General features: G+C 34.0%; 2 protein-coding genes across 4 annotated transcripts in view; one reads left to right on the top strand and one right to left on the bottom strand.

Annotated features, from left to right (window-relative positions):
• The window catches only part of LOC121740016 (KAT8 regulatory NSL complex subunit 2), a 30,116-nt gene extending 18,905 nt beyond the window's left edge, over nucleotides 1–11,211 (bottom strand). The window contains exons 1-4 of the mRNA XM_042132690.1: nucleotides 11,078–11,211; nucleotides 2,616–2,783; nucleotides 2,001–2,197; nucleotides 446–559 (exon numbers count right to left, since the gene is read on the bottom strand). Coding sequence (XP_041988624.1) covers nucleotides 446–559; nucleotides 2,001–2,197; nucleotides 2,616–2,771 — 467 coding nt within the window. The 5' untranslated portion in view covers nucleotides 2,772–2,783; nucleotides 11,078–11,211. The remainder of the gene's footprint in view (nucleotides 1–445; nucleotides 560–2,000; nucleotides 2,198–2,615; nucleotides 2,784–11,077) is intronic.
• Nucleotides 11,212–11,436: 225 nt separating this feature from the next.
• The window catches only part of LOC121740011 (cyclin-T), a 29,719-nt gene continuing 18,069 nt past the window's right edge, over nucleotides 11,437–23,086 (top strand). For 2 of the 3 annotated variants that reach the window (XM_042132684.1, XM_042132683.1), the window contains exons 1-4: nucleotides 11,437–11,585; nucleotides 14,254–14,371; nucleotides 15,011–15,118; nucleotides 15,428–15,536. In XM_042132684.1, the coding sequence (XP_041988618.1) occupies nucleotides 11,437–11,585; nucleotides 14,254–14,371; nucleotides 15,011–15,118; nucleotides 15,428–15,536 (484 nt within the window). Of the gene's footprint in view, nucleotides 11,586–14,253; nucleotides 14,372–15,010; nucleotides 15,119–15,427; nucleotides 15,537–15,894; nucleotides 16,082–23,086 lie in introns of those variants that run through there. The other variant, XM_042132685.1, reaches the window with a different exon arrangement.

Here is a 23,086-nt window from a genome sequence, read left to right as displayed (position 1 = left end):
CTATAACTGTAACTTTAACTACAGTGCAAAATGTCAAATCTTTGGTTAAAGTAAAAAATGGACGCCATATTTAACCATAACCTTGAGCTCGACAAGGCTTTGAAAAAACGTGGCGAAAAAGGAACTTACGCTGTCGTCATACAAAAACGCCATTTTTGACAGTTCTCCTTTACCAGCAGCGCCCCCGCCCACGTTCATTTCAAGCCTTTTCGGACCAGCTGTCATCTGTCAAATTCTGTGGTCAAAGTTAAGGTTAAAGTTAGCCTTAACTATAACCGTAACTTTAACCACGCCTCTGGTGCAACCCACCCTAAAAGATTTAACATTAAAATTTAATTCCGCGAATTCTCCATGGCGAGTGTTTAACGATGAAGTTTTATGCCTAAGAATTCACGTAAGTATTTTAGTAAGTCACATTTTAGTAATTAAAATATTGTATACTAACCGCACGTAGTGCTGTAGCTGGTTGAGCAGAGTCTCGCTTGTGGTGACTGGCGGCGGCGGCGCGGCGCTGCGCTGGCGGGCGTACAGGGCGGCGCGCGCGTGTTCGAAACACAACCTGAAAGTTATATTGTACAGTTAATAGTTATATCATATATGTAAATTAGTTTTTATAAGATACAAACGTAAGTAGTAGTACGAGGGCGGGATGAGAAGTAACTATAGTTTGTGCGTTTTAAGATGATATGGGTGACACATTATAATTGACAATAGTAGGGAAGTTACCTAAGAATGTATTAATCGATAATTTAAGAAGTCGGTTAAAAATATCGAATCACTTCGTAAAGGAATTGCAATCGAAATTATCGATTTCGTACTGACATTTCAGTGGTGCCGGCGATTTAAGATGGCCGCCCTTTTTATCGATTTGATTTCGATTTAACAGAGTCAATTTCTATTGGCGTAAGTTCCATTTCATGCATCTGACATTTTTCAAATATTTTCGTAACAATAATTATTACAGTTAAAATTTATAATTTTATATTAATAAGTAAGCATTTAGCAACTTTTCATTTTTATTCATTTACAATTTTAGGAAACATTTGTTTTTGTAGATGGAATATAATTTATTACATTTTGTTTTTTTTTTGTTTTCTTGTAAAAAAACCGATAGTATGAGAAGATAATACCAATATGAGAAGTGTCACCTCTGCTATTTAAAATGTTAAAATTAAAAAGAAATATGTATATCATTTTTAAATTCGTGTCTTTGGCCACCTGACAAATATATACTAGTAATCTGTGGCCACCTGTGTTTTAAATTTGAATTTAGTGGCATGAAAATTTTATTGATTTTTTATCATTTGTTTTAAATTTGAATTTATTTACCTGTGTTTTAAATTTGAATTTAGTGGCATGAAAATTTTATTGATTTTTTATCATTTGAAACTAAATTTCGGCAACAGTTTTGAATATGGATAAAATTGAACAAAGAGCGGTGATAAAGTTTCCTCATATGAAGGGGATAAAGGGGAGAGATTATATGATGAATTAAAAAATGTTTTGGGTGAATCTACTTCTTCTTATGCCACAGTAAAAAATTGGATAGCTGAGTTTAAACGCGGTTGTATATCAGTCAAAGATAATAATAAGTTATTTATTTGCTCAAAGTACAGAAGTTTCATTATAAATTATATGATACAGGAAAGTTCATGGCTGTATACATATTTAATGTTCTGCTGATACTTAAAATAGGATAAACCTGTGCTATAAGTACCAGCTAACAACCAAATGCGAAATTATCTATTAGTCTATATGTCTGTCACCTTCATAATTAAACAGCTGAATCGATTTTGATGCAATTTTGTATGGAGATACTTAAACTTACGAAAAAGAGTATAGGATAGTTTTGATTTCTAAAAAATCTTTTCCATGCGCGAAGAAGTTAAAAACCCATCAATCCCCAAACGGCACCTGGCTGTCGCATAACAATTGAAAATCGATTGTGTCTGCGGTTCCCACGATCGAGGTATTAAAGCGTTTAAAATGCTTTGTCTTACCCTTGTTCTTTCTCAGCGGGCGCGGGTAGCGAGCAGCGGACGCCATTTTGTGCGACGTGCACGCACTGCTTGTACGGCGCGGTCTTGTCATCCAGTATGTGGCGGGCGCAGTACGAGCGGCCAGACACCACGGGCAGCGTGCACTCGTACGCCGCGTGCGCGCACGTGCGACCACGTAGCGCTATCTCTTTCTCGAGCTGAAATAGTGTAATTCGAAATTTAAATTAAATAAGAGCGGATCTGATTAATTTAGGCCGTATCATACTAGCGGTTGGCAAACAGTTTCGGGGCAAAGCGGGCGCGCAGCAAACACATTTTTGCCAGGTTCTTTAAGAACCTCTCTGCACAAGGCAGTTGGTGCTTCATGTGCAATGCAGCAACACTATGACAAGCGTTTATAATAAATATATACCACACAACTAATAAGTAGGTTTTCATTAGCAAAACAAACTGAATAATTAATAAGTACCTATGCTGAAAATTCTGCTGAACATACAACTGGTTTTATGGACCATACACTCTTACAAAAAGGAAAATTTGATTCTATTGAAATCAAATTTCCTCTTTATATATCCAATGCGTGTTTTTTTAAAGTCAGTTAAAAATAAAAGTAACCTGTGCACGTAGCCTCTCCTCCTCTTGCTTCTTGACAAGTGCAGGGTCAGGGGGTCTGATCGACTTGACATTGGTTATCTTGATGGATGACGGCCGCCCCCCGCGGCTCAGCATCCTCACTTTGGGCAAGTGGATGATCCTCGGTGTTTGCGACATTGTTACATTTAACTGCAAAAACAATTATTGATAAACTGATTTAGGAGAAAAATATGAAATTCGGTACAGTTAAACGTACAATAGGCCTGGAGAAACCTTAGCAACTGCAGTTTTGAATTTTCATAATCAATATATTATAATAAGCATGTTTTTATGGAAAGTAAATTATTTATAATACCTATACTAAATATACTAATATGTTCATTTCTACACTTTTATTTTTAATACTAGCTGTTACCCGCGACTTCGTCCGCGTCAACAAAATCCATACTAATATTATAAATGCGAATGTATCTCTGTCTGTCTGTCTGTCTGTCTGTCTCGCTTTCACGCCAAAACTACTGAACCGATTGCAATGAAATTTTGTACACAGTTATTCTAGAGTCTGAGAAAGGACATAGGCTACATTTTGATGTGGGAAAATATCTTATTTCCATGAAAATATCGATGAAAATTAATTCGCATTGCGCGTGGGCAGCGCTCATCCCGGGGGTCCTGGGTTCGAGTCCCGCAGGCGGAACAAAAAGTTTTCAATGTTCCTGGGTCTTGGATGTGTATTAAAATAATATTTCAAAAATCTTAAATGTATTAATTTATGTATAATATTATAAAAAATCCAGAAATATATCGATGAAATGAACATTTTAGTTCTAATACGATTCAACAGATGGCGTTTTATTTTTTACTTTATTGTAACATAGAACTAATCATACTTATTAGTTAGTATGTTTTTGTTTATAGTTTTTAATACGTTAGAATATTATGTTTAATAATATAAACACTTGGTATAATAATAATCAATCTATCTTATCTTATAGAACTCCTACTGCATTTCTAATATATGTGACAAGTTGACAACAGAGGGCGCTCTAAAATAAAGGAGTTCGAGTGTACCGTGTTGGCCTATATTCCATCCAGAAAATATATCAATGCAATCAACATTTTAATTCTAATATATGAAAACAGATGGCGTTTTATTTTTTAATTTATTATTGTAACAGAACTAATCATACCTACTTTACTATATAATATTGTTTTTATTCATAACTAGCTGTTGCCCGCGACTTCGTCTGCGTGGACTTTAGTTTATAGCGCGCGGTGTCAACAAAATTTGTGTCAAATTTAAAAACTTTTTAAACCCTTGGTAAGTGGTACCCCTCTTAGGGCCGCGCTACACCGGAATGGCAGCGCTGAAAGTGCTCGCCTCGCCGCTGCCATTCCGGTGTAGCGCGGCCCTTAATTAATCAAAATACCCAAAAACAGCTGTGCAGTGTGCACATAATCTATACTAATATTATAAATGCGAAAGTATCTCTGTCTGTCTGTCTGTCAGTCTCGCTTTCACGCCAAACGCTTAAAGTATCTCTGTCTGTCTGTATGTCTGTCAGTCTCGCTTTCACGCCAACGCCAAATTTCCGAACCGATTGTAATGAAATTTTGTATACAGATAGTCTAAAGCCTGAGAAAGGACATAGGCTACTTTTTTACTGGAAAAAAGGGTTGTAAGGGGGTGAAAATGCGTAAATTTGTTCAAATTAAGTTAGTTCCAACAATTCATAATAGATGGCGCCGTGCGTCTTCTACATCGCGCTGACGCTTGCTCAAAAGTCTTTCTATAAGACGTGGTATCATCTTACATTTAAGTTTCGATTTTTTTCGATTGTTATATCTATTCTACGATATTAAATAACTCACTACTTTATCTGTGCAGTGACGTAACCTTAAATCTATCAATGATAAATAGTTTATGGGTAAAGTTGTGTCATTGGAGGGCTAAATAAGCTTTAAAATTTGGCATAAAATATAAAGTTTAATATAAAAAAATGAAATGCTTATTGTGTGCACACTGCACAGCTGTATTGATTTAAGGGGTACCAGGGTTTTTTTATAAAAGCTTTTGACACCAATTTTGTTGACATCGCGCGCTATAAACTGAAGTCCACGCGGACGAAGTCGCGGGCAACAGCTAGTGTAAAATACATAGGTAAAAAATAAAAAAGTAAAAATATTTCCTCCACCTTTTTGGAAGTCGGTTAAAAAGTAGCTTAAGTTACTCCTTATTACATCAGCTATCTGCCAATAAAAGACCCGTCAAAATCGGTCCAGCCATTTCGGAGATTAGCCGGAACAAATAGACAAACATACAGACAGACAAAAATTCTAAAAATTGTTATTTTGGTTTAAGTACCGTCTAAATATTCATATGCATGTAGAAAAAAAACGGATATTTTAATATTACAAACAGACACTCCAATTTTATTTATATGTAAATATGTATATACTTACTTATTAAGTACTAGCTGTTGCCCGCGACTTCGTCCGCGTGGACTTCAGTTTATAGCGCGCGGTGTCAATAAAATTGGTGTCAAAAGCTTTTTAAAACCCTGGTACCCCTTAAATCAAAATACCCAAAACAGCCGTGTAGTGTGCACATAATATGATTTTTTTTAATTAAACTTTTTTATACCTTTTAAAGCTTATTTAGCGGTACACAACTTAGCTGCATAATGCATTACACAACTTTAGCTTTGCCCAATAGCCAATACCCATAGGCCATAAACTATTTAGTATTTATTATTGGTAGACTGTTGTTTCTGATTTCTATGTTGGTACGTGAGTTATTTACATGTATAACAATCGAATAAATCGGAATATTAACTCAACATGGTACCACCTCTTATAGAAATACATATGAGTGTTTATACTTTTGCACATCACCATTTTCCTAAGTTCTTCATCTTAAAAACGCGAAGGTTGCCTGGAAGATATTGCTTTAAAGTAATAAGGCCGCCTTTGTGTGCAGTTCAGTTAATTATATTGTACCTATTTGTATTTGTAATGTTATCAATAATATGTGCACAATAAAGTATATTATTATTATTATTATTATTATTATATTTTATTTTGATTTTCTCGGCTTTCACCGGTAAACTGATATGTACGGGCCGAAGCCAAGTACACACCAGGTAAGTAATTTGTGTTTAGCTGTTGGTATGATGCTGAGGGTTGGTATGATCGGTTTCTAACATATTGTATGATGTATGAGTATATAGGTTTGATTGAGATGTATGTAGAGTAGTAGCTTCATCATCAGTCTGTAAGAATTTTCTTACAATGCGGCAAGTATTTAAGATTACTGCTTTTTGCAATAAATATACTAAGTTTAGGGGTAATTGGAGGGTATTTAGAGAGTTATGTAGTTGTTTAGGGATGACACCTGTGGTCGATAGGACTATGGGAACTATAGTTACTTTTTGCAGATTCCAGAGGCGGGCTATTTCATCCTTGAGTTCTATATATTTAGTAAGTTTCTCGGCTATTGTACTTTGTAAATTGTGTGTGTTCGGTACAGCTATATCAATCAGGTATGCAGTTTTGTTAATTTTATCCACTAAGGTTATGTCAGGTCTATTGTAGTGTGTAGTTCTGTCAGTCAGTATGGTTCGGTCAAAATATAGTTTGGTAGAGGCGTTATCCAGGACATTTTCAGGTTTGTATTTGTAGTAAGGTTCAATGTCAGTTATGAAGAGTCTTTTCTTAGCAAGTCTCTGATGTATTATACCAGCAACTTGGTCATGCCGATGCTTGTAGTCAGTCTGTACTATTGTTTTACATGCTCCAGTAATATGCTGTATGGTTTCCGGGCAACTTTGGCACTTTCTGCAACTGTCAGTGGTTCGAGTTTTAGTGATGTGTCTCTGGTAGTTTCTGGTCTCTATTTCGACTGAAGGGTTCATGATAGCCATACAGGACCAAATCCTGTATGGCTATCATGAACCCTTCAGTCTCTGGGAAGAGATCTCCACGACTCAGCCACGCGTTCGACGCTTCCTTATCGACATTTGTCTGGCATAAGTCGTGCAGATGTCTTCCATGGAGAGACTTTTTGGCCCATTCGGCGAGTTTGGTTTTGTCATCTACTACTTTATGTCGGTCATTTTGAGAGTATTTTAAATTAAGAGGGGTAAATTTGTTGTCAGTTTTAACTATGGCTTTATGGAGTGTAGAGAGTTCAGCCTTACAGAAAAAATATTGTCTTAGATTTAATATTTGTCTGTTATAAAGATTAGTTACATCGATAAGGCCTCTTCCACCGTCTTTTCGGGGTAATGTTAATCTCTGTACACATGATCTCGGATGGTGCTTGCGGAACTTAGTCATCGTAGTGTTGATTTTTCTTTGTATATTTATTAGTTCTGATTTATTCCAGTTTACTATGCCGAAAGAATAAGTAAGTATTGGAATTGCGAAGGTATTTATTGCTTTAATGGTATTTCGGGCATATAAGTTTGATTTTAGGATTGCATTGAGACGATGTTGAAATTTTTGTCGTAGATTATTTTTCGTATTCTTGTGTTCTATTTGGTGAGATTGATTGAATCCTAGATATTTATACGTTTCTCCCTCATCAAGGGGCTCTATATATTCACCGGATTGAAGTGTAAAAATATGTTGAAACGGACGTCCTGATTTTATAGAATTTGGGTCGATCAACTTTTATTGGTCCGACGGTACACGCATCATGTCCCTGAACGATAATTAATAAATATTAAATCATAAAGAGTTAAATTGGTTTTAATTATATTCCTTTTAATATTTTCTAGCATTATTGTGAACAATATTTTACTTGTTTTATTAATTTGTGCGTAGTTTAATGGTTGTCCGACAGACTATATGCAATTTTCCAGTACTATCACATTTGTCCCCAAGCCACAATGCATTAACAAACTTCGCATCACGAAAAACATACTATCACGACCATAAATACCAAATACATTTCTTGTTTCAGTTCATAATTGTTGACATCAAAACATACAAACAATTTTTTTTTATTGGATATAATAAAATTTTCAGGCATTTTACTTTTGTCCCCATAAATCACCTACATGGCACAGGTCTCACGGACAACCGTAATTTAGTTATGGAACCAAAACACAGGTGGCGCGGTAGACTCCTAAACAACAAGCCAAACACAATAGTTAACTGTCGGGCTCAAACGCCATTTTGATTTGTATAAAATCACGGCGACAGTCGTCCGAGCGACGTTGGTGAGTGTGGGTGGCTTTTTTGTCAGTCCGTCGGACAACTGTGATTAAAACGTAAGTACTTGATGCATTGTTATCAATTATACTACACGAGATGCGCTTTCGTCTATATTTTAGTATGAGCTGAGATTAATATATAAAATAACAATAGTATTTGCTTGGCGGCTCAAAATTTTAAAAATGTCCCGCGGACAACCAGTCACTTGGACAACTAAAGTGGTTGTCCCATGGACAATTTGGTTGTACCTAGGACAATAATTATTTAAAACTTACTTTAACAGTTAAATAGTTCATGTTTTGTTTATTACTCAGCTGTTTCGGGAATACATTTTTATTACGCGATTTTATGTCTAGTTTAATTGTAAATTTTATTTTTTTTAGATAAGACAATGGGATTGTCGGAGAAAGAAAAGTCAAGACGCTACAGAGAAAGGCTTAAAGCAGACCCAGATAAATTGGCTGAACGGAAAAGAAAAAAAAGGGAAAGTTATCACAAAAATAAAAAGTTAGTTGCGAATATGGAGCCGGAGGAAAAAAATAACTGCAGAATAATTTGGAAATCGTTTGGACAAACAAATAATGTCCCATGGACAACCAAATATGTCTTCTGGAGAACTAAGATGTCCCCATATTGGCATTTAACATTTAAAAAAGTACTACTGTGTAAGTTGTCCAAAGGACATTATTTCCCGTGAAAAGATCGGTTAGTGAAGTTAAATCCACAAATGTGTTTAATCAACATAACTGCTGCTTATATAATCTTAATCTACGAAGAATCCTCTTCTAAATGAAATAATAAAATGCTGAAAAAGAAGCAAAAAAAAAATAGCAGAAAATTATGATCGGGACCTTTAAAAATTGATTGACCCATTTATTTTAGTCTTGTCTATCCCAAAATTCATCTTAATATCATTCGTAAATTGTTCAGTTAGTTCAGTCAGTCTGTATAGGTCAACCTCATTGTCCGCATAAATTTTTATGTCATCCATATACATTAAATGGTTTATAGTTTCAGTTTTTCTATGTATGTCGTTATAGTGCAAGCGATACCCAGCGTCTGTAGAATTTAAGATATTAGACAGTGGATTTAGGGATAAACAAAACCAAAGTGGGCTGAGTGCGTCGCCTTGAAAGATGCCTCTTAGAATTTGTATAGGGTCAGTCTCTACGAATTTTGTAGGTGTTTTTAATTTGAGTTTTGTTTTCCAGGATGTCATTATGGTTTTTAACAAATAAATAATTTTTGGATGTATTTTGTATATTTCTAGAACTTGCAGTAACCAGGTATGAGGGACAGAATCAAATGCTTTTTTATTATTATTATGAGCAAGCGATAGCGCGATCTAGGCGACTCTTGGCGCCATCTGTTCCAGTTTTTGGAACTAACTTAATTTGAACAAATTTACGCATAAACACCCCCTTACAACCCCATTTTCCAGTAAGAAGTAGCCTATGTCCTTTCTCAGGCTTTAGACTATCTGTGTACAAAATTTCATTACAATCGGTTCAGTAGTTTTGGCGCTGTTGTTTTTGAATTTGATATCTAATCTAAGTTGGTAGGTGAGTTCTTAATTAATAACGTGTATAACAATCGAAAAAATCGAAAAACGTAGCCAAACATGGTACCACCTCTTATAGAAATACGCATGAGCAAGCAATAGCGCGATCTAGGGGACTCTTTTTGCCATCTATTTTGAGTTTTTGGAACTAACTTAATTTGACCAAATTTACGCATTTTCACCCCCTTACCCTTTTCCAGTTAAAAAGTAGCCTATGTCCTTTCTCAGGCTTTAGACTATCTGTGTACAAAATTTCATTACAATCGGTTCAGTAGTTTTGGCGTGAAAGCGAGACAGACAGAGATACTTTCGCATTTATAATATTAGTATAGAACGTGTATAACAATCGAAAGAATCGAAAAACCTAGCTTAACATGGTACCACCTCTTATAGAAATACGCATGAGCAAGCAATAGCGCGATCTAGGGGACTCTTGGCGCCATCTATTTTGAGTTTTTGGAACTAACTTAATTTAACCAAATTTACGCATTTTCACCCCCTTACAACCCCATTTTCCAGTAAGAAGTAGCCTATGTCCTTTCTCAGGCTTTAGACTATTTGTGTAAGTACAAAATTTCATTACAATCGGTTCAGTAGTTTTGGCGTGAAAGCGAGACAGACAGACAGACAGACAGACAGAGATACTTTCGCATTTATAATATTAGTATAGATTATAGATTACATGTAACATGCAGAAGAGTTTGTTTGTTTGTACGCGCTAATCTCAGGAACTACTGGTCCGATTTGAAAAATTCTTTCAGTGTTAGATAGCCCATTTATCGAGGAAGGCTATAGGCTATAACATCACGCTGTGATTTTTAGGAACGAAGAAACAGAGGAAAATGTGGAAAAAAGCGGGAGATTTTTCCTATTGAGCTGCGTGCGCTGCATAAACTGTAAAAGTTTCGCAAAAATCATGTATCACAGAATTGTTCCCCTTTACAAGTTAAAAAAAAGTCCGCGACAGTATAAGTCTATCTTTTAAGGTTAGCTCACTATAACCTTTTTGTGCTAACCTTTGTTTTAAAATAATGCATTACTTGCGTAGGTGTTTTTTATAAGGATGATATTAATCCTTAACCAAATAAATACATTATTTATCATAAGTATTTAATTTAAAACAAAATTGCCCTTTACATCATTCGATTATGAATACCAGATATCGCAGATATAAAATAGCATCACAGCAAAATGCGTTCATAAATAAATTTGTTTGTATACTTGGTTTGCAAATAAAGTATTTGAATTTGAATTCATAAAACCATACATTGACGCGGACGAAGTCGCGGGCAACAGCTACATAATTTTTGCCAATAAATTGCTCACATTGATCGTCTATTTGAAAAGCGCGCGAATTTTTATCTGGGCATGTCAAATAAATGTCCAATAAATAATTAATTTCTTATTATAAGCTTATTACAATTTCAAGGTATAAAATAAAAGTAATTCAAATAAATAATATTTTTTTGTCTGCTACCCGGCTGCATTTTAACATTATTACTAAATATTAGGAATTTAAAATAAAGTGTATTGTATTCAGTGGTGAGTCGGCCATTTTCGCCGTGTGATTGAGTTTCTAGGTTCGTTATATTAAAATCGTTATATTTCCTAGAAAAGTGTATCAAACGTCTGAAAAATATGTACAAACGTTAAAGTGCAACGTATGCAATAAAATAAAACATAGTGATAAACAAAAATATACCTCAGTTCTTTTCAGATCAACATTATGTCACCGGAGACCTCACTGTGAAACCACCAAATTTTTACAATGGCGGCCGCATAAAAACTTGCGGAGCGTAAAAAAGTGACATTTATTTCATACCAAGAAAATTTCTTGCCTATAATTTTTTAAAATCAGTTAACATTTTCGTGTTTTACAAGAAAGTAATTTAGAATGTGCTCCTCATAAGTGCCTTAATAATTTTATAAAAATCACTCAAATGATATTGTTCCCTGTATCCGTTTGCCACTGTGATAGTGCTGTCTCTTTCCCACTCACGCACATAGACGGAGCGAAGCTCTCCGTCGTGCCTCTTCGACAGTCATTGGAATTTCCATTCAATGGCTGGAGCACAAGAAAAATGGTACTTTACAAAAGAACAATTACAATCATCACCAAGCAGAAAATGCGGTTTAGATGCAGATAAAGAGCTCGCCTATCGGCAGCAGGCTGCTAATCTTATTCAAGATATGGGCCAGCGTCTTCAAGTGTATCCTTTTCAATCAGTGCAATGTTTTCGTTGAGTCATGTGGATAAAACGTGCAAAACCTATCAAAAAGTGTAAATTCTACCAGAATTATGATATATACATAAACGAGCTTGTTATAAAATGTAAAAAAGTGCGTGTGAAATGAGTTCTACGTTAAAAATATGATGAAACATTATGAAGTTGGACGGCGTCAGTCGGGTCACTTTCGCGTGACGTTCGCGTTGTGTGAATTTACTTGTAAGCCAAAAATCTTGTGACAAAAGGTAGGTCTGAATTTAGTATCTAATTTATGTTATATTTTCCTCCAAAATATATATATATCGTTTCATTTAGGTTATGATCGCATGTTGCGTGCTATTTTTTAGGTCAGTGCACTTTGACAGCTGTGTAGGACGCTTGCGCGCTGGTCGCTGACGTAGGGATCGACCTGTCTGGGTTTAAATTAGCGCTTGTATATTACCGTGTACGTGTTTACGGTAAAAATTGCGCGGCAAAATGATTCATGATCATGATTCAAGTTCAAACTTCTTTGTATAATGACCGCTTATGAACTTCAATTATAATTTAGTTTGGTATATCTCATACTTTAATTGATATGGAGCTCATATCATACTTTTTCACTTTATCGTATATTGATCTTGCATCATATTATGATGCAAGATCAATAAAAGAAGATCAATATAAGAATAGATAATCCTGTTTTAAAACAACATCACTATAGGTATGTGTTAATTTCACTGGAATCAACAGATATATTATTCTTAAAAGCGAAGCTGATACAACCATATCAAAATTAGATTTGATGACAGATTTTCTTATTGTAAACGCAATTGTCACAAGTATCAATATCAAAAAAACATCTCCTGTTTCATTCTAAGTATACACGTAGGGCACACAATCAGTTTTTCATCAATCTGATCCATCAATCTGATTGACGGAATACTGATGGTTATAAACAGTACATATTAAAAAAATGATCAGTCCATCAATCCTTGGGTTAGACAATCAGTTTTCTGTCAATCTTTACCAGACTGATGGACCTACATCATTTTGTTTATTATGTTAGTACTAAAACAATTATACATAACCTTATTTTGTATGTAAAATTTGACATTTTTAACAGACCTTGTGCCAGACAATCTTCATTTTCCTAAGGGAAATATGAATGCAAAGGTTGTACCAGTCAACTAATAATTACACTTATTTAGAGACTATTCAGTATACAATTTGCACATACAATACGGAAGTTATCTAAATGTATAACTTTCTTGTTGTATGTGGTATGCCTATTTCAAAATTTTGTGAAAAATAGGTTTACATAGTAGTATGTTTGCATCATCTTAGTTTGATTTATAATTTGTGGCTTGTTGACAGGGCCGCTGTTACCATATGTGCAATGTGTGCAATGCACACGGGCGCCATCCTCTAGGGGCGCCAAATTGCCATCTTTGGATCTTTGGGGGCGCCTAAACCAATGTCCCAAAAAATTTGCCTAAAGGGTCACCAAAATCCTTTTTTTGCACACAGGCGCCAGTAGCCCTTACGGGGGCCCTGCTTGTTGAAGTTTAATGGCCAACTGCAGTAGCACAATTTTTCCTTGTTTATTTATTTATATCATCTTCGGGATTTCCAATATTATGATTACATTGTTATTATTTTGTACTTCATGGAGCAAGCTAATAATAGATAATGACAGCAAGCAAATTATATTCTATCCTATTTCTTCTTGATGGTATATAATTGCATAAAGTTTATTTAATACAATCTATGATTCATACAGAAAAAATTTTGGTATTCAATTTTGAATAATTATGCTTACTTGAGCATCAACATGCTTAATCTCTATAGTTTTTAAAATATTTGGTTATCCAAGGAAATAAAAAGTCAAATATTGGTGCTTAGTAAAAAAAATAGACTTGGCCATTTACTTTTCTACAACATTCTGCTATACACTTTGTGAGCAACTGTTGTATGAGTCATTATGGTGTGCACAAAAAATGTGTGCCATTTTTTGTGAGTCACAGCATTGAGCACTCACACTTGTTGGTATAACTGTTTATTTAGGATTCATTTCACTCTCATATTCATTTGGGTATTCCTTGTATTCAGTTTGGTATTTGAAATGATAATTATTTTACTGATTTATATAATTATAATTTTTGTTTAATCAAAATAACCAAAATCATCCTTGGATTGGAAGTGATTCAAAAGATATTTATAGAACAAAAATATTCAAACATAATTCTGGTAGAATTGTTGTAACTATTCCATGGAACCCTATTTCAAGTAGATGTGACCATGAACTATCTGGAAGTCATATAGCGTAATTGTATGTACATTTGACCTCAGTAATGTTGCAATTTCATGTTGACCTAGGTCGGCTGGACTTGACCTCCAAATGCGTCGCAATTTGCCTTGATAACAAGAAAATTTTAAATTACCATGACCATATAAGATATTTCATTCTAATGTACTGAAATCCATACTGATATTTTATAAGCGAATGTAATGTAAATGTTATTACTCATAAGATCATTTGTGACAAAATTTCGTCACCGCATTGTTGGCAAAGTTTAGTGTAAAATAATTGGAATGTTCGTTTTGTGTTCTTTAATAAAGGTAGTCTTTATGTACTATGACCATATAATTTCCTTAGCACTAACAACAGAGCTCAGCTATGTATAAATACAGCGATAGTGTACATGCACCGGTTCTACGCATTCCACTCCTTCACACAGTTTCACAGGAATGCGATAGCAGCGGCGGCGCTCTTCCTAGCTGCAAAGGTATGTTATATTAATAATTAAGTATTTCCATAAATCAGAATCGTCAAATGGTGCTCAGACCTGGTCATTGACCGAGTTGCAACAGTCCTAGCTCAGGGTGTGCCAAAGAACGACGGAGTGCAGCATTTTAGGTGTCAGACCAATGGACGGAATGTGAAACAGCACACAGCGCTCAATAACAGATATTACAGACGTTGGCATGAAAAGCAGCCAAGTTATAATTGATCTGGGCGGGCCATACTAGCTGCATGCATCCTGACCTCTTCGCAAAGATCACCACAGAATGGGTAACAAATGATGGACGACGCCGCCGTGGCCGGCCTTGTAAAAGATGGCGCGATCATTTAGATAAATATAAGGCAGGACTGGCTTGCAGATGCGATGGATCAGGAGTGGAAGACTTTGGGGAAAGCTTTTGTCCAGCTGTGGGAAAGGATAGGCTCTGAAAAACAAAAATTTTGAGTACATTGTTTTTAGAATAGATAAATAACATTTAAAAAAGAATTTAAATATTTATGCTCTCTGGCATGCAAGCCAATCATACTCTTTTATCTAAATCTAAGTATCCAAAATTTATATTGTTTATAGTTATTATAGAATTGTATTTAAATACCTAAGTTGTAAATTTTAATTTTGCAGGTAGAGGAACAACCAAGGAAATTGGAATATGTTATAAAAGTGGCCCATGTCTGCCTCCACAGAGGTGAAGGTGTGAACGCCCTTACCTCGGAACAATATCAAGAACAGGTAAAACATGTACATGATTCATTATTTTATTTTGCATGATTATTGTTAAATGTTTAAGGTAATACCCAAGATCATGAGACACATGTATTGATTACATTTTTATCTAAGGGTAATTACAAACTGTTGTAGAGCAGAAGCAGAATTTAGACAGCAGTGTAATATTTTTTATACTCATATAACTTTCCTTGTTTAATTTTGTCAGATACAAGTTTCTTTTAACCTTTAGGGTCAATAAACTATCTAATGTACACATTGGTTGTCTCTTAATATCTACGTTATAAAGATTATAATTGTTTTTTTTTGTTACAGGCACAAGACCTAGTGTTTAATGAGAATGTCCTGCTACAGACTTTAGGGTTTGACGTAGCGATCGACCACCCACACACATACGTTGTGCGGACATGCCACCTTGTGAAAGGTGAGCCGTCTCCTTGCTACGTGCTCTACTGGTTGTGGCTTTCATATTAGAGCTTTTATGACTGGGATCTATTTGGAGACTTGACTCGACATCCACTGTTTTAGGTTATAGATCTAGAAAATGCATGTCAAGGAAAAATATTTTATAGTAAATTTTGTTGTTACTAGATTTTTTACATATTTAATATTTTATGAACTTTGGACAGGTCACTTATAAAACTAAATTAATTTCAGAAAATGTACCCATAATATTAAAATTCTAGCCAATCAATAATTTTTTAAAGTTTTGCTACTTTAAAAAATTATTGATTGGCTAGATTTTTAATATTAAGGATAACTATAAAACTTTAAAACTTAAAAACTAATATACAATATGTGATGTAATAAATCATAGTAGTAACTTACAGTGGACGTCATAAAGCTCCAAAATTAAACTGTATGATATGAAAGTAACAAAACCAGTGTCTAGACGGGGATGGTGTTGCCAATCTAAAAAAATACATCGGCATTAAGACGGAGAAGTATTTTTTATTGAAATAGTAGCAGGTATGTTATAGTTTACATATTACATTGAAACACATTATCATCCTAACGTGTGCGTCATCACCTCACATCATTTCCTATTTTCCTTGTAATAAATATTCAACATAATTATTATCTGTGTGACAACTGATAACTGATAGTTCAGATTTTTGTTTATATTGTAATTCTTCGAACATAATATTTCAACAAGGTCGGATTTAGATTGCCAGTGCACTGTGAATTTTATTGAGTCTTACATTATAAAATCATTTAAAAATACTCTATTGATTGCACTCTAATAGATAAATTACACCAAGTAAACTCGAAATATCATTTTGCAAACAATTTGTCATTACTATAATAGTCCAGTGGTTGGCGATCTTTAATGTGCCTGAAGTTCCGAACGTTCAAGTGAACGAATTAGCTACAAAACAAAAACAACTTATCTTGTGTATCAAAATATAATATGCATCATAGTGAGATAAGGGGACACTTTTAGAGGGTGCAAATGTTATTTCTAACTCAAAAAATAGTCACCCCTAAAACCCACCCTTATAATTCCAAGTCGATTTTCTTCCACCCCACAGTGATTGAAAATTCTAAAAAAATTCATGCTAGTATATTTATAGATCCTACATACGATGGTAATATTTTCAACTTGCGGACTCACCCCTAAAACTTACCCTTAAAATTCAAAGTCGATTTTCTACCATACCACAGTGATTGAAAATTCTAAAAAAATTCATGCTAGTATACTTATAGATCCTACATACGATGGTAATATTTTCAACTTGCGGACTCACCCCTAAAACTTACCCTTAAAATTCAAAGTCGATTTTCTCCCACACCACAGTGATTGAAAATTCTAAAAAAAATTCATGCTAGTATACTTATAGATCCTACATACGATGGTAATATTTTCATCTTGCGGACTCACCCCTAAAACTTACCCTTAAAATTCAAAGTCGATTTTCTACCATACCACAGTGATTGAAAATTCTAAAAAAATTCATGCTAGTATACTTATAGATCCTACATACGATGGTAATATTTTCAACTTGCGGACTCACCCCTAAAACTTACCCTTAAAATTCAAAGTCGATTTTCTACCATACCACAGTGATTGAAAATTCTAAAAAAATTCATGCTAGTATACTTATAGATCCTACATACGATGGTAATATTTTCAACTTGCGGACTCACCCCTAAAAATTACCCTTAAAATTCAAAGTCGATTTTCTCCCACACCACAGTGATTGAAAATTCTAAAAAAATTCATGCTAGTATATTTTAAGATCCTACATACGATGGTAATATTTTCAACTTGCGGACTCACCCCTAAAACTTACCCTTAAAATTCAAAGTCGATTTTCTCCCACACCACAGTGATTGAAAATTCTAAAAAAATTCATGCTAGTATACTTATAGATCCTACATACGATGGTAATATTTTCAACTTGCGGACTCACCCCTAAAACTTACCCTTAAAATTCAAAGTCGATTTTCTCCCACACCACAGTGATTGAAAATTCTAAAAAAATTCATGCTAGTATACTTATAGATCCTACATACGATGGTAATATTTTCAACTTGCGGACTCACCCCTAAAACTTACCCTTAAAATTCAAAGTCGATTTTCTACCATACCACAGTGATTGAAAATTCTAAAAAAATTCATGCTAGTATACTTATAGATCCTACATACGATGGTAATATTTTCAACTTGCGGACTCACCCCTAAAACTTACCCTTAAAATTCAAAGTCGATTTTCTACCATACCACAGTGATTGAAAATTCTAAAAAAATTCATGCTAGTATACTTATAGATCCTACATACGATGGTAATATTTTCAACTTGCGGACTCACCCCTAAAAATTACCCTTAAAATTCAAAGTCGATTTTCTCCCACACCACAGTGATTGAAAATTCTAAAAAAATTCATGCTAGTATATTTTAAGATCCTACATACGATGGTAATATTTTCAACTTGCGGACTCACCCCTAAAACTTACCCTTAAAATTCAAAGTCGATTTTCTCCCACACCACAGTGATTGAAAATTCTAAAAAAATTCATGCTAGTATATTTTAAGATCCTACATACGATGGTAATATTTTCAACTTGCGGACTCACCCCTAAAACTTACCCTTAAAATTCAAAGTCGATTTTCTACCATACCACAGTGATTGAAAATTCTTAAAAAAATTTATGCTAGTATACTTATAGATCCTACATACGATGGTAATATTTTCAACTTGCGGACTCACCCCTAAAACTTACCCTTAAAATTCAAAGTCGATTTTCTACCATACCACAGTGATTGAAAATTCTAAAAAAATTCATGCTAATATACTTATAGATCCTACATACGATGGTAATATTTTCAACTTGCGGACTCACCCCTAAAAATTACCCTTAAAATTCAAAGTCGATTTTCTCCCACACCACAGTGATTGAAAATTCTAAAAAAATTCATGCTAGTATATTTTAAGATCCTACATACGATGGTAATATTTTCAACTTGCGGACTCACCCCTAAAACTTACCCTTAAAATTTAAAGTCGATTTTCTCCCACACCACAGTGATTGAAAATTCTAAAAAAATTCATGCTAGTATATTTTAAGATCCTACATACGATGGTAATATTTTCAACTTGCGGACTCACCCCTAAAACTTACCCTTAAAATTCAAAGTCGATTTTCTACTATACCACAGTGATTGAAAATTCTAAAAAAATTCATGCTAGTATACTTATAGATCCTACATACGATGGTAATATTTTCAACTTGCGGACTCACCCCTAAAACTTACCCTTAAAATTCAAAGTCGATTTTCTACTATACCACAGTGATTGAAAATTCTAAAAAAATTCATGCTAGTATACTTATAGATCCTACATACGATGGTAATATTTTCAACTTGCGGACTCACCCCTAAAACTTACCCTTAAAATTCAAAGTCGATTTTCTACCATACCACAGTGATTGAAAATTCTAAAAAAAATCATGCTAGTATACTTATAGATCCTACATACGATGGTAATATTTTCAACTTGCGGACTCACCCCTAAAACTTACCCTTAAAATTCAAAGTCGATTTTCTCCCACACCACAGTGATTGAAAATTCTAAAAAAATTCATGCTAGTATATTTTAAGATCTTACATACGATGGTAATATTTTCAACTTGCGGACTCACCCCTAAAACTTACCCTTAAAATTCAAAGTCGATTTTCTCCCACACCACAGTGATTGAAAATTCTAAAAAAATTCATGCTAGTATACTTATAGATCCTACATACGATGGTAATATTTTCAACTTGCGGACTCACCCCTAAAACTTACCCTTAAAATTCAAAGTCGATTTTCTACCATACCACAGTGATTGAAAATTCTAAAAAAATTCATGCTAGTATACTTATAGATCCTACATACGATGGTAATATTTTCAACTTGCGGACTCACCCCTAAAACTTACCCTTAAAATTCAAAGTCGATTTTCTACCATACCACAGTGATTGAAAATTCTTAAAAAATTCATGCTAGTATATTTTACAATCCTACATACGATGGTAATATTTTCAACTTGCGGACTCACCCCTAAAACTTACCCTTAAAATTCAAAGTCGATTTTCTACCATACCACAGTGATTGAAAATTCTAAAAAAATTCATGCTAGTATACTTATAGATCCTACATACGATGGTAATATTTTCGTTTTATTAACTTATTAACATCGTATGTAGGATCTATAAGTATACTAGCATGAATTTTTTTAGAATTTTCAATCACTGTGGTATGGTAGAAAATCGACTTTGAATTTTAAGGGTAAGTTTTAGGGGTGAGTCCGCAAGTTGAAAATATTACCATCGTATGTAGGATCTATAAGTATACTAGCATGAATTTTTTTAGAATTTTCAATCACTGTGGTGTGGGAGAAAATCGACTTTGAATTTTAAGGGTAAGTTTTAGGGGTGAGTCCGCAAGTTGAAAATATTACCATCGTATGTAGGATCTTAAAATATACTAGCATGAATTTTTTTAGAATTTTCAATCACTGTGGTGTGGGAGAAAATCGACTTGTAATTTTAAGGGTAAGTTTTAGGGGTGAGTCCGCAAGTTGAAAATATTACCATCGTATGTAGGATCTATAAGTATACTAGCATGAATTTTTTTAGAATTTTCAATCACTGTGGTATGGTAGAAAATCGACTTTGAATTTTAAGGGTAAGTTTTAGGGGTGAGTCCGCAAGTTGAAAATATTACCATCGTATGTAGGATGTTAAAATATACTAGCATGAATTTTTTTAGAATTTTCAATCACTGTGGTGTGGGAGAAAATCGACTTTGAATTTTAAGGGTAAGTTTTAGGGGTGAGTCCGCAAGTTGAAAATATTACCATCGTATGTAGGATCTTAAAATATACTAGCATGAATTTTTTTAGAATTTTCAATCACTGTGGTGTGGGAGAAAATCGACTTTGAATTTTAAGGGTAAGTTTTAGGGGTGAGTCCGCAAGTTGAAAATATTACCATCGTATGTAGGATCTTAAAATATACTAGCATGAATTTTTTTAGAATTTTCAATCACTGTGGTGTGGGAGAAAATCGACTTTGAATTTTAAGGGTAATTTTTAGGGGTGAGTCCGCAAGTTGAAAATATTACCATCGTATGTAGGATCTATAAGTATACTAGCATGATTTTTTTTAGAATTTTCAATCACTGTGGTATGGTAGAAAATCGACTTTGAATTTTAAGGGTAAGTTTTAGGGGTGAGTCCGCAAGTTGAAAATATTACCATCGTATGTAGGATCTATAAGTATACTAGCATGAATTTTTTTAGAATTTTCAATCACTGTGGTATAGTAGAAAATCGACTTTGAATTTTAAGGGTAAGTTTTAGGGGTGAGTCCGCAAGTTGAAAATATTACCATCGTATGTAGGATCTATAAGTATACTAGCATGAATTTTTTTAGAATTTTCAATCACTGTGGTATAGTAGAAAATCGACTTTGAATTTTAAGGGTAAGTTTTAGGGGTGAGTCCGCAAGTTGAAAATATTACCATCGTATGTAGGATCTTAAAATATACTAGCATGAATTTTTTTAGAATTTTCAATCACTGTGGTGTGGGAGAAAATCGACTTTGAATTTTAAGGGTAAGTTTTAGGGGTGAGTCCGCAAGTTGAAAATATTACCATCGTATGTAGGATCTTAAAATATACTAGCATGAATTTTTTTAGAATTTTCAATCACTGTGGTGTGGGAGAAAATCGACTTTGAATTTTAAGGGTAATTTTTAGGGGTGAGTCCGCAAGTTGAAAATATTACCATCGTATGTAGGATCTATAAGTATACTAGCATGATTTTTTTTAGAATTTTCAATCACTGTGGTATGGTAGAAAATCGACTTTGAATTTTAAGGGTAAGTTTTAGGGGTGAGTCCGCAAGTTGAAAATATTACCATCGTATGTAGGATCTATAAGTATACTAGCATGAATTTTTTTAGAATTTTCAATCACTGTGGTATAGTAGAAAATCGACTTTGAATTTTAAGGGTAAGTTTTAGGGGTGAGTCCGCAAGTTGAAAATATTACCATCGTATGTAGGATCTATAAGTATACTAGCATGAATTTTTTTAGAATTTTCAATCACTGTGGTATAGTAGAAAATCGACTTTGAATTTTAAGGGTAAGTTTTAGGGGTGAGTCCGCAAGTTGAAAATATTACCATCGTATGTAGGATCTTAAAATATACTAGCATGAATTTTTTTAGAATTTTCAATCACTGTGGTGTGGGAGAAAATCGACTTTAAATTTTAAGGGTAAGTTTTAGGGGTGAGTCCGCAAGTTGAAAATATTACCATCGTATGTAGGATCTTAAAATATACTAGCATGAATTTTTTTAGAATTTTCAATCACTGTGGTGTGGGAGAAAATCGACTTTGAATTTTAAGGGTAATTTTTAGGGGTGAGTCCGCAAGTTGAAAATATTACCATCGTATGTAGGATCTATAAGTATATTAGCATGAATTTTTTTAGAATTTTCAATCACTGTGGTATGGTAGAAAATCGACTTTGAATTTTAAGGGTAAGTTTTAGGGGTGAGTCCGCAAGTTGAAAATATTACCATCGTATGTAGGATCTATAAGTATACTAGCATAATTTTTTTTAGAATTTTCAACCACTGTGGTATGGTAGAAAATCGACTTTGAATTTTAAGGGTAAGTTTTAGGGGTGAGTCCGCAAGTTGAAAATATTACCATCGTATGTAGGATCTATAAGTATACTAGCATAAATTTTTTTAAGAATTTTCAATCACTGTGGTATGGTAGAAAATCGACTTTGAATTTTAAGGGTAAGTTTTAGGGGTGAGTCCGCAAGTTGAAAATATTACCATCGTATGTAGGATCTTAAAATATACTAGCATGAATTTTTTTAGAATTTTCAATCACTGTGGTGTGGGAGAAAATCGACTTTGAATTTTAAGGGTAAGTTTTAGGGGTGAGTCCGCAAGTTGAAAATATTACCATCGTATGTAGGATCTTAAAATATACTAGCATGAATTTTTTTAGAATTTTCAATCACTGTGGTGTGGGAGAAAATCGACTTTGAATTTTAAGGGTAATTTTTAGGGGTGAGTCCGCAAGTTGAAAATATTACCATCGTATGTAGGATCTATAAGTATACTAGCATGAATTTTTTTAGAATTTTCAATCACTGTGGTATGGTAGAAAATCGACTTTGAATTTTAAGGGTAAGTTTTAGGGGTGAGTCCGCAAGTTGAAAATATTACCATCGTATGTAGGATCTATAAGTATACTAGCATGAATTTTTTTAGAATTTTCAATCACTGTGGTATGGTAGAAAATCGACTTTGAATTTTAAGGGTAAGTTTTAGGGGTGAGTCCGCAAGTTGAAAATATTACCATCGTATGTAGGATCTATAAGTATACTAGCATGAATTTTTTTAGAATTTTCAATCACTGTGGTGTGGGAGAAAATCGACTTTGAATTTTAAGGGTAAGTTT

The sequence above is a fragment of the Aricia agestis genome, chromosome 2 (genome assembly GCF_905147365.1).
Source record: "Aricia agestis chromosome 2, ilAriAges1.1, whole genome shotgun sequence".
NCBI lineage: Eukaryota > Metazoa > Arthropoda > Insecta > Lepidoptera > Lycaenidae > Aricia > Aricia agestis.
Note: the sequence above shows the minus strand (reverse complement) of the source record. Positions and strands in the feature narration are given on the sequence as shown.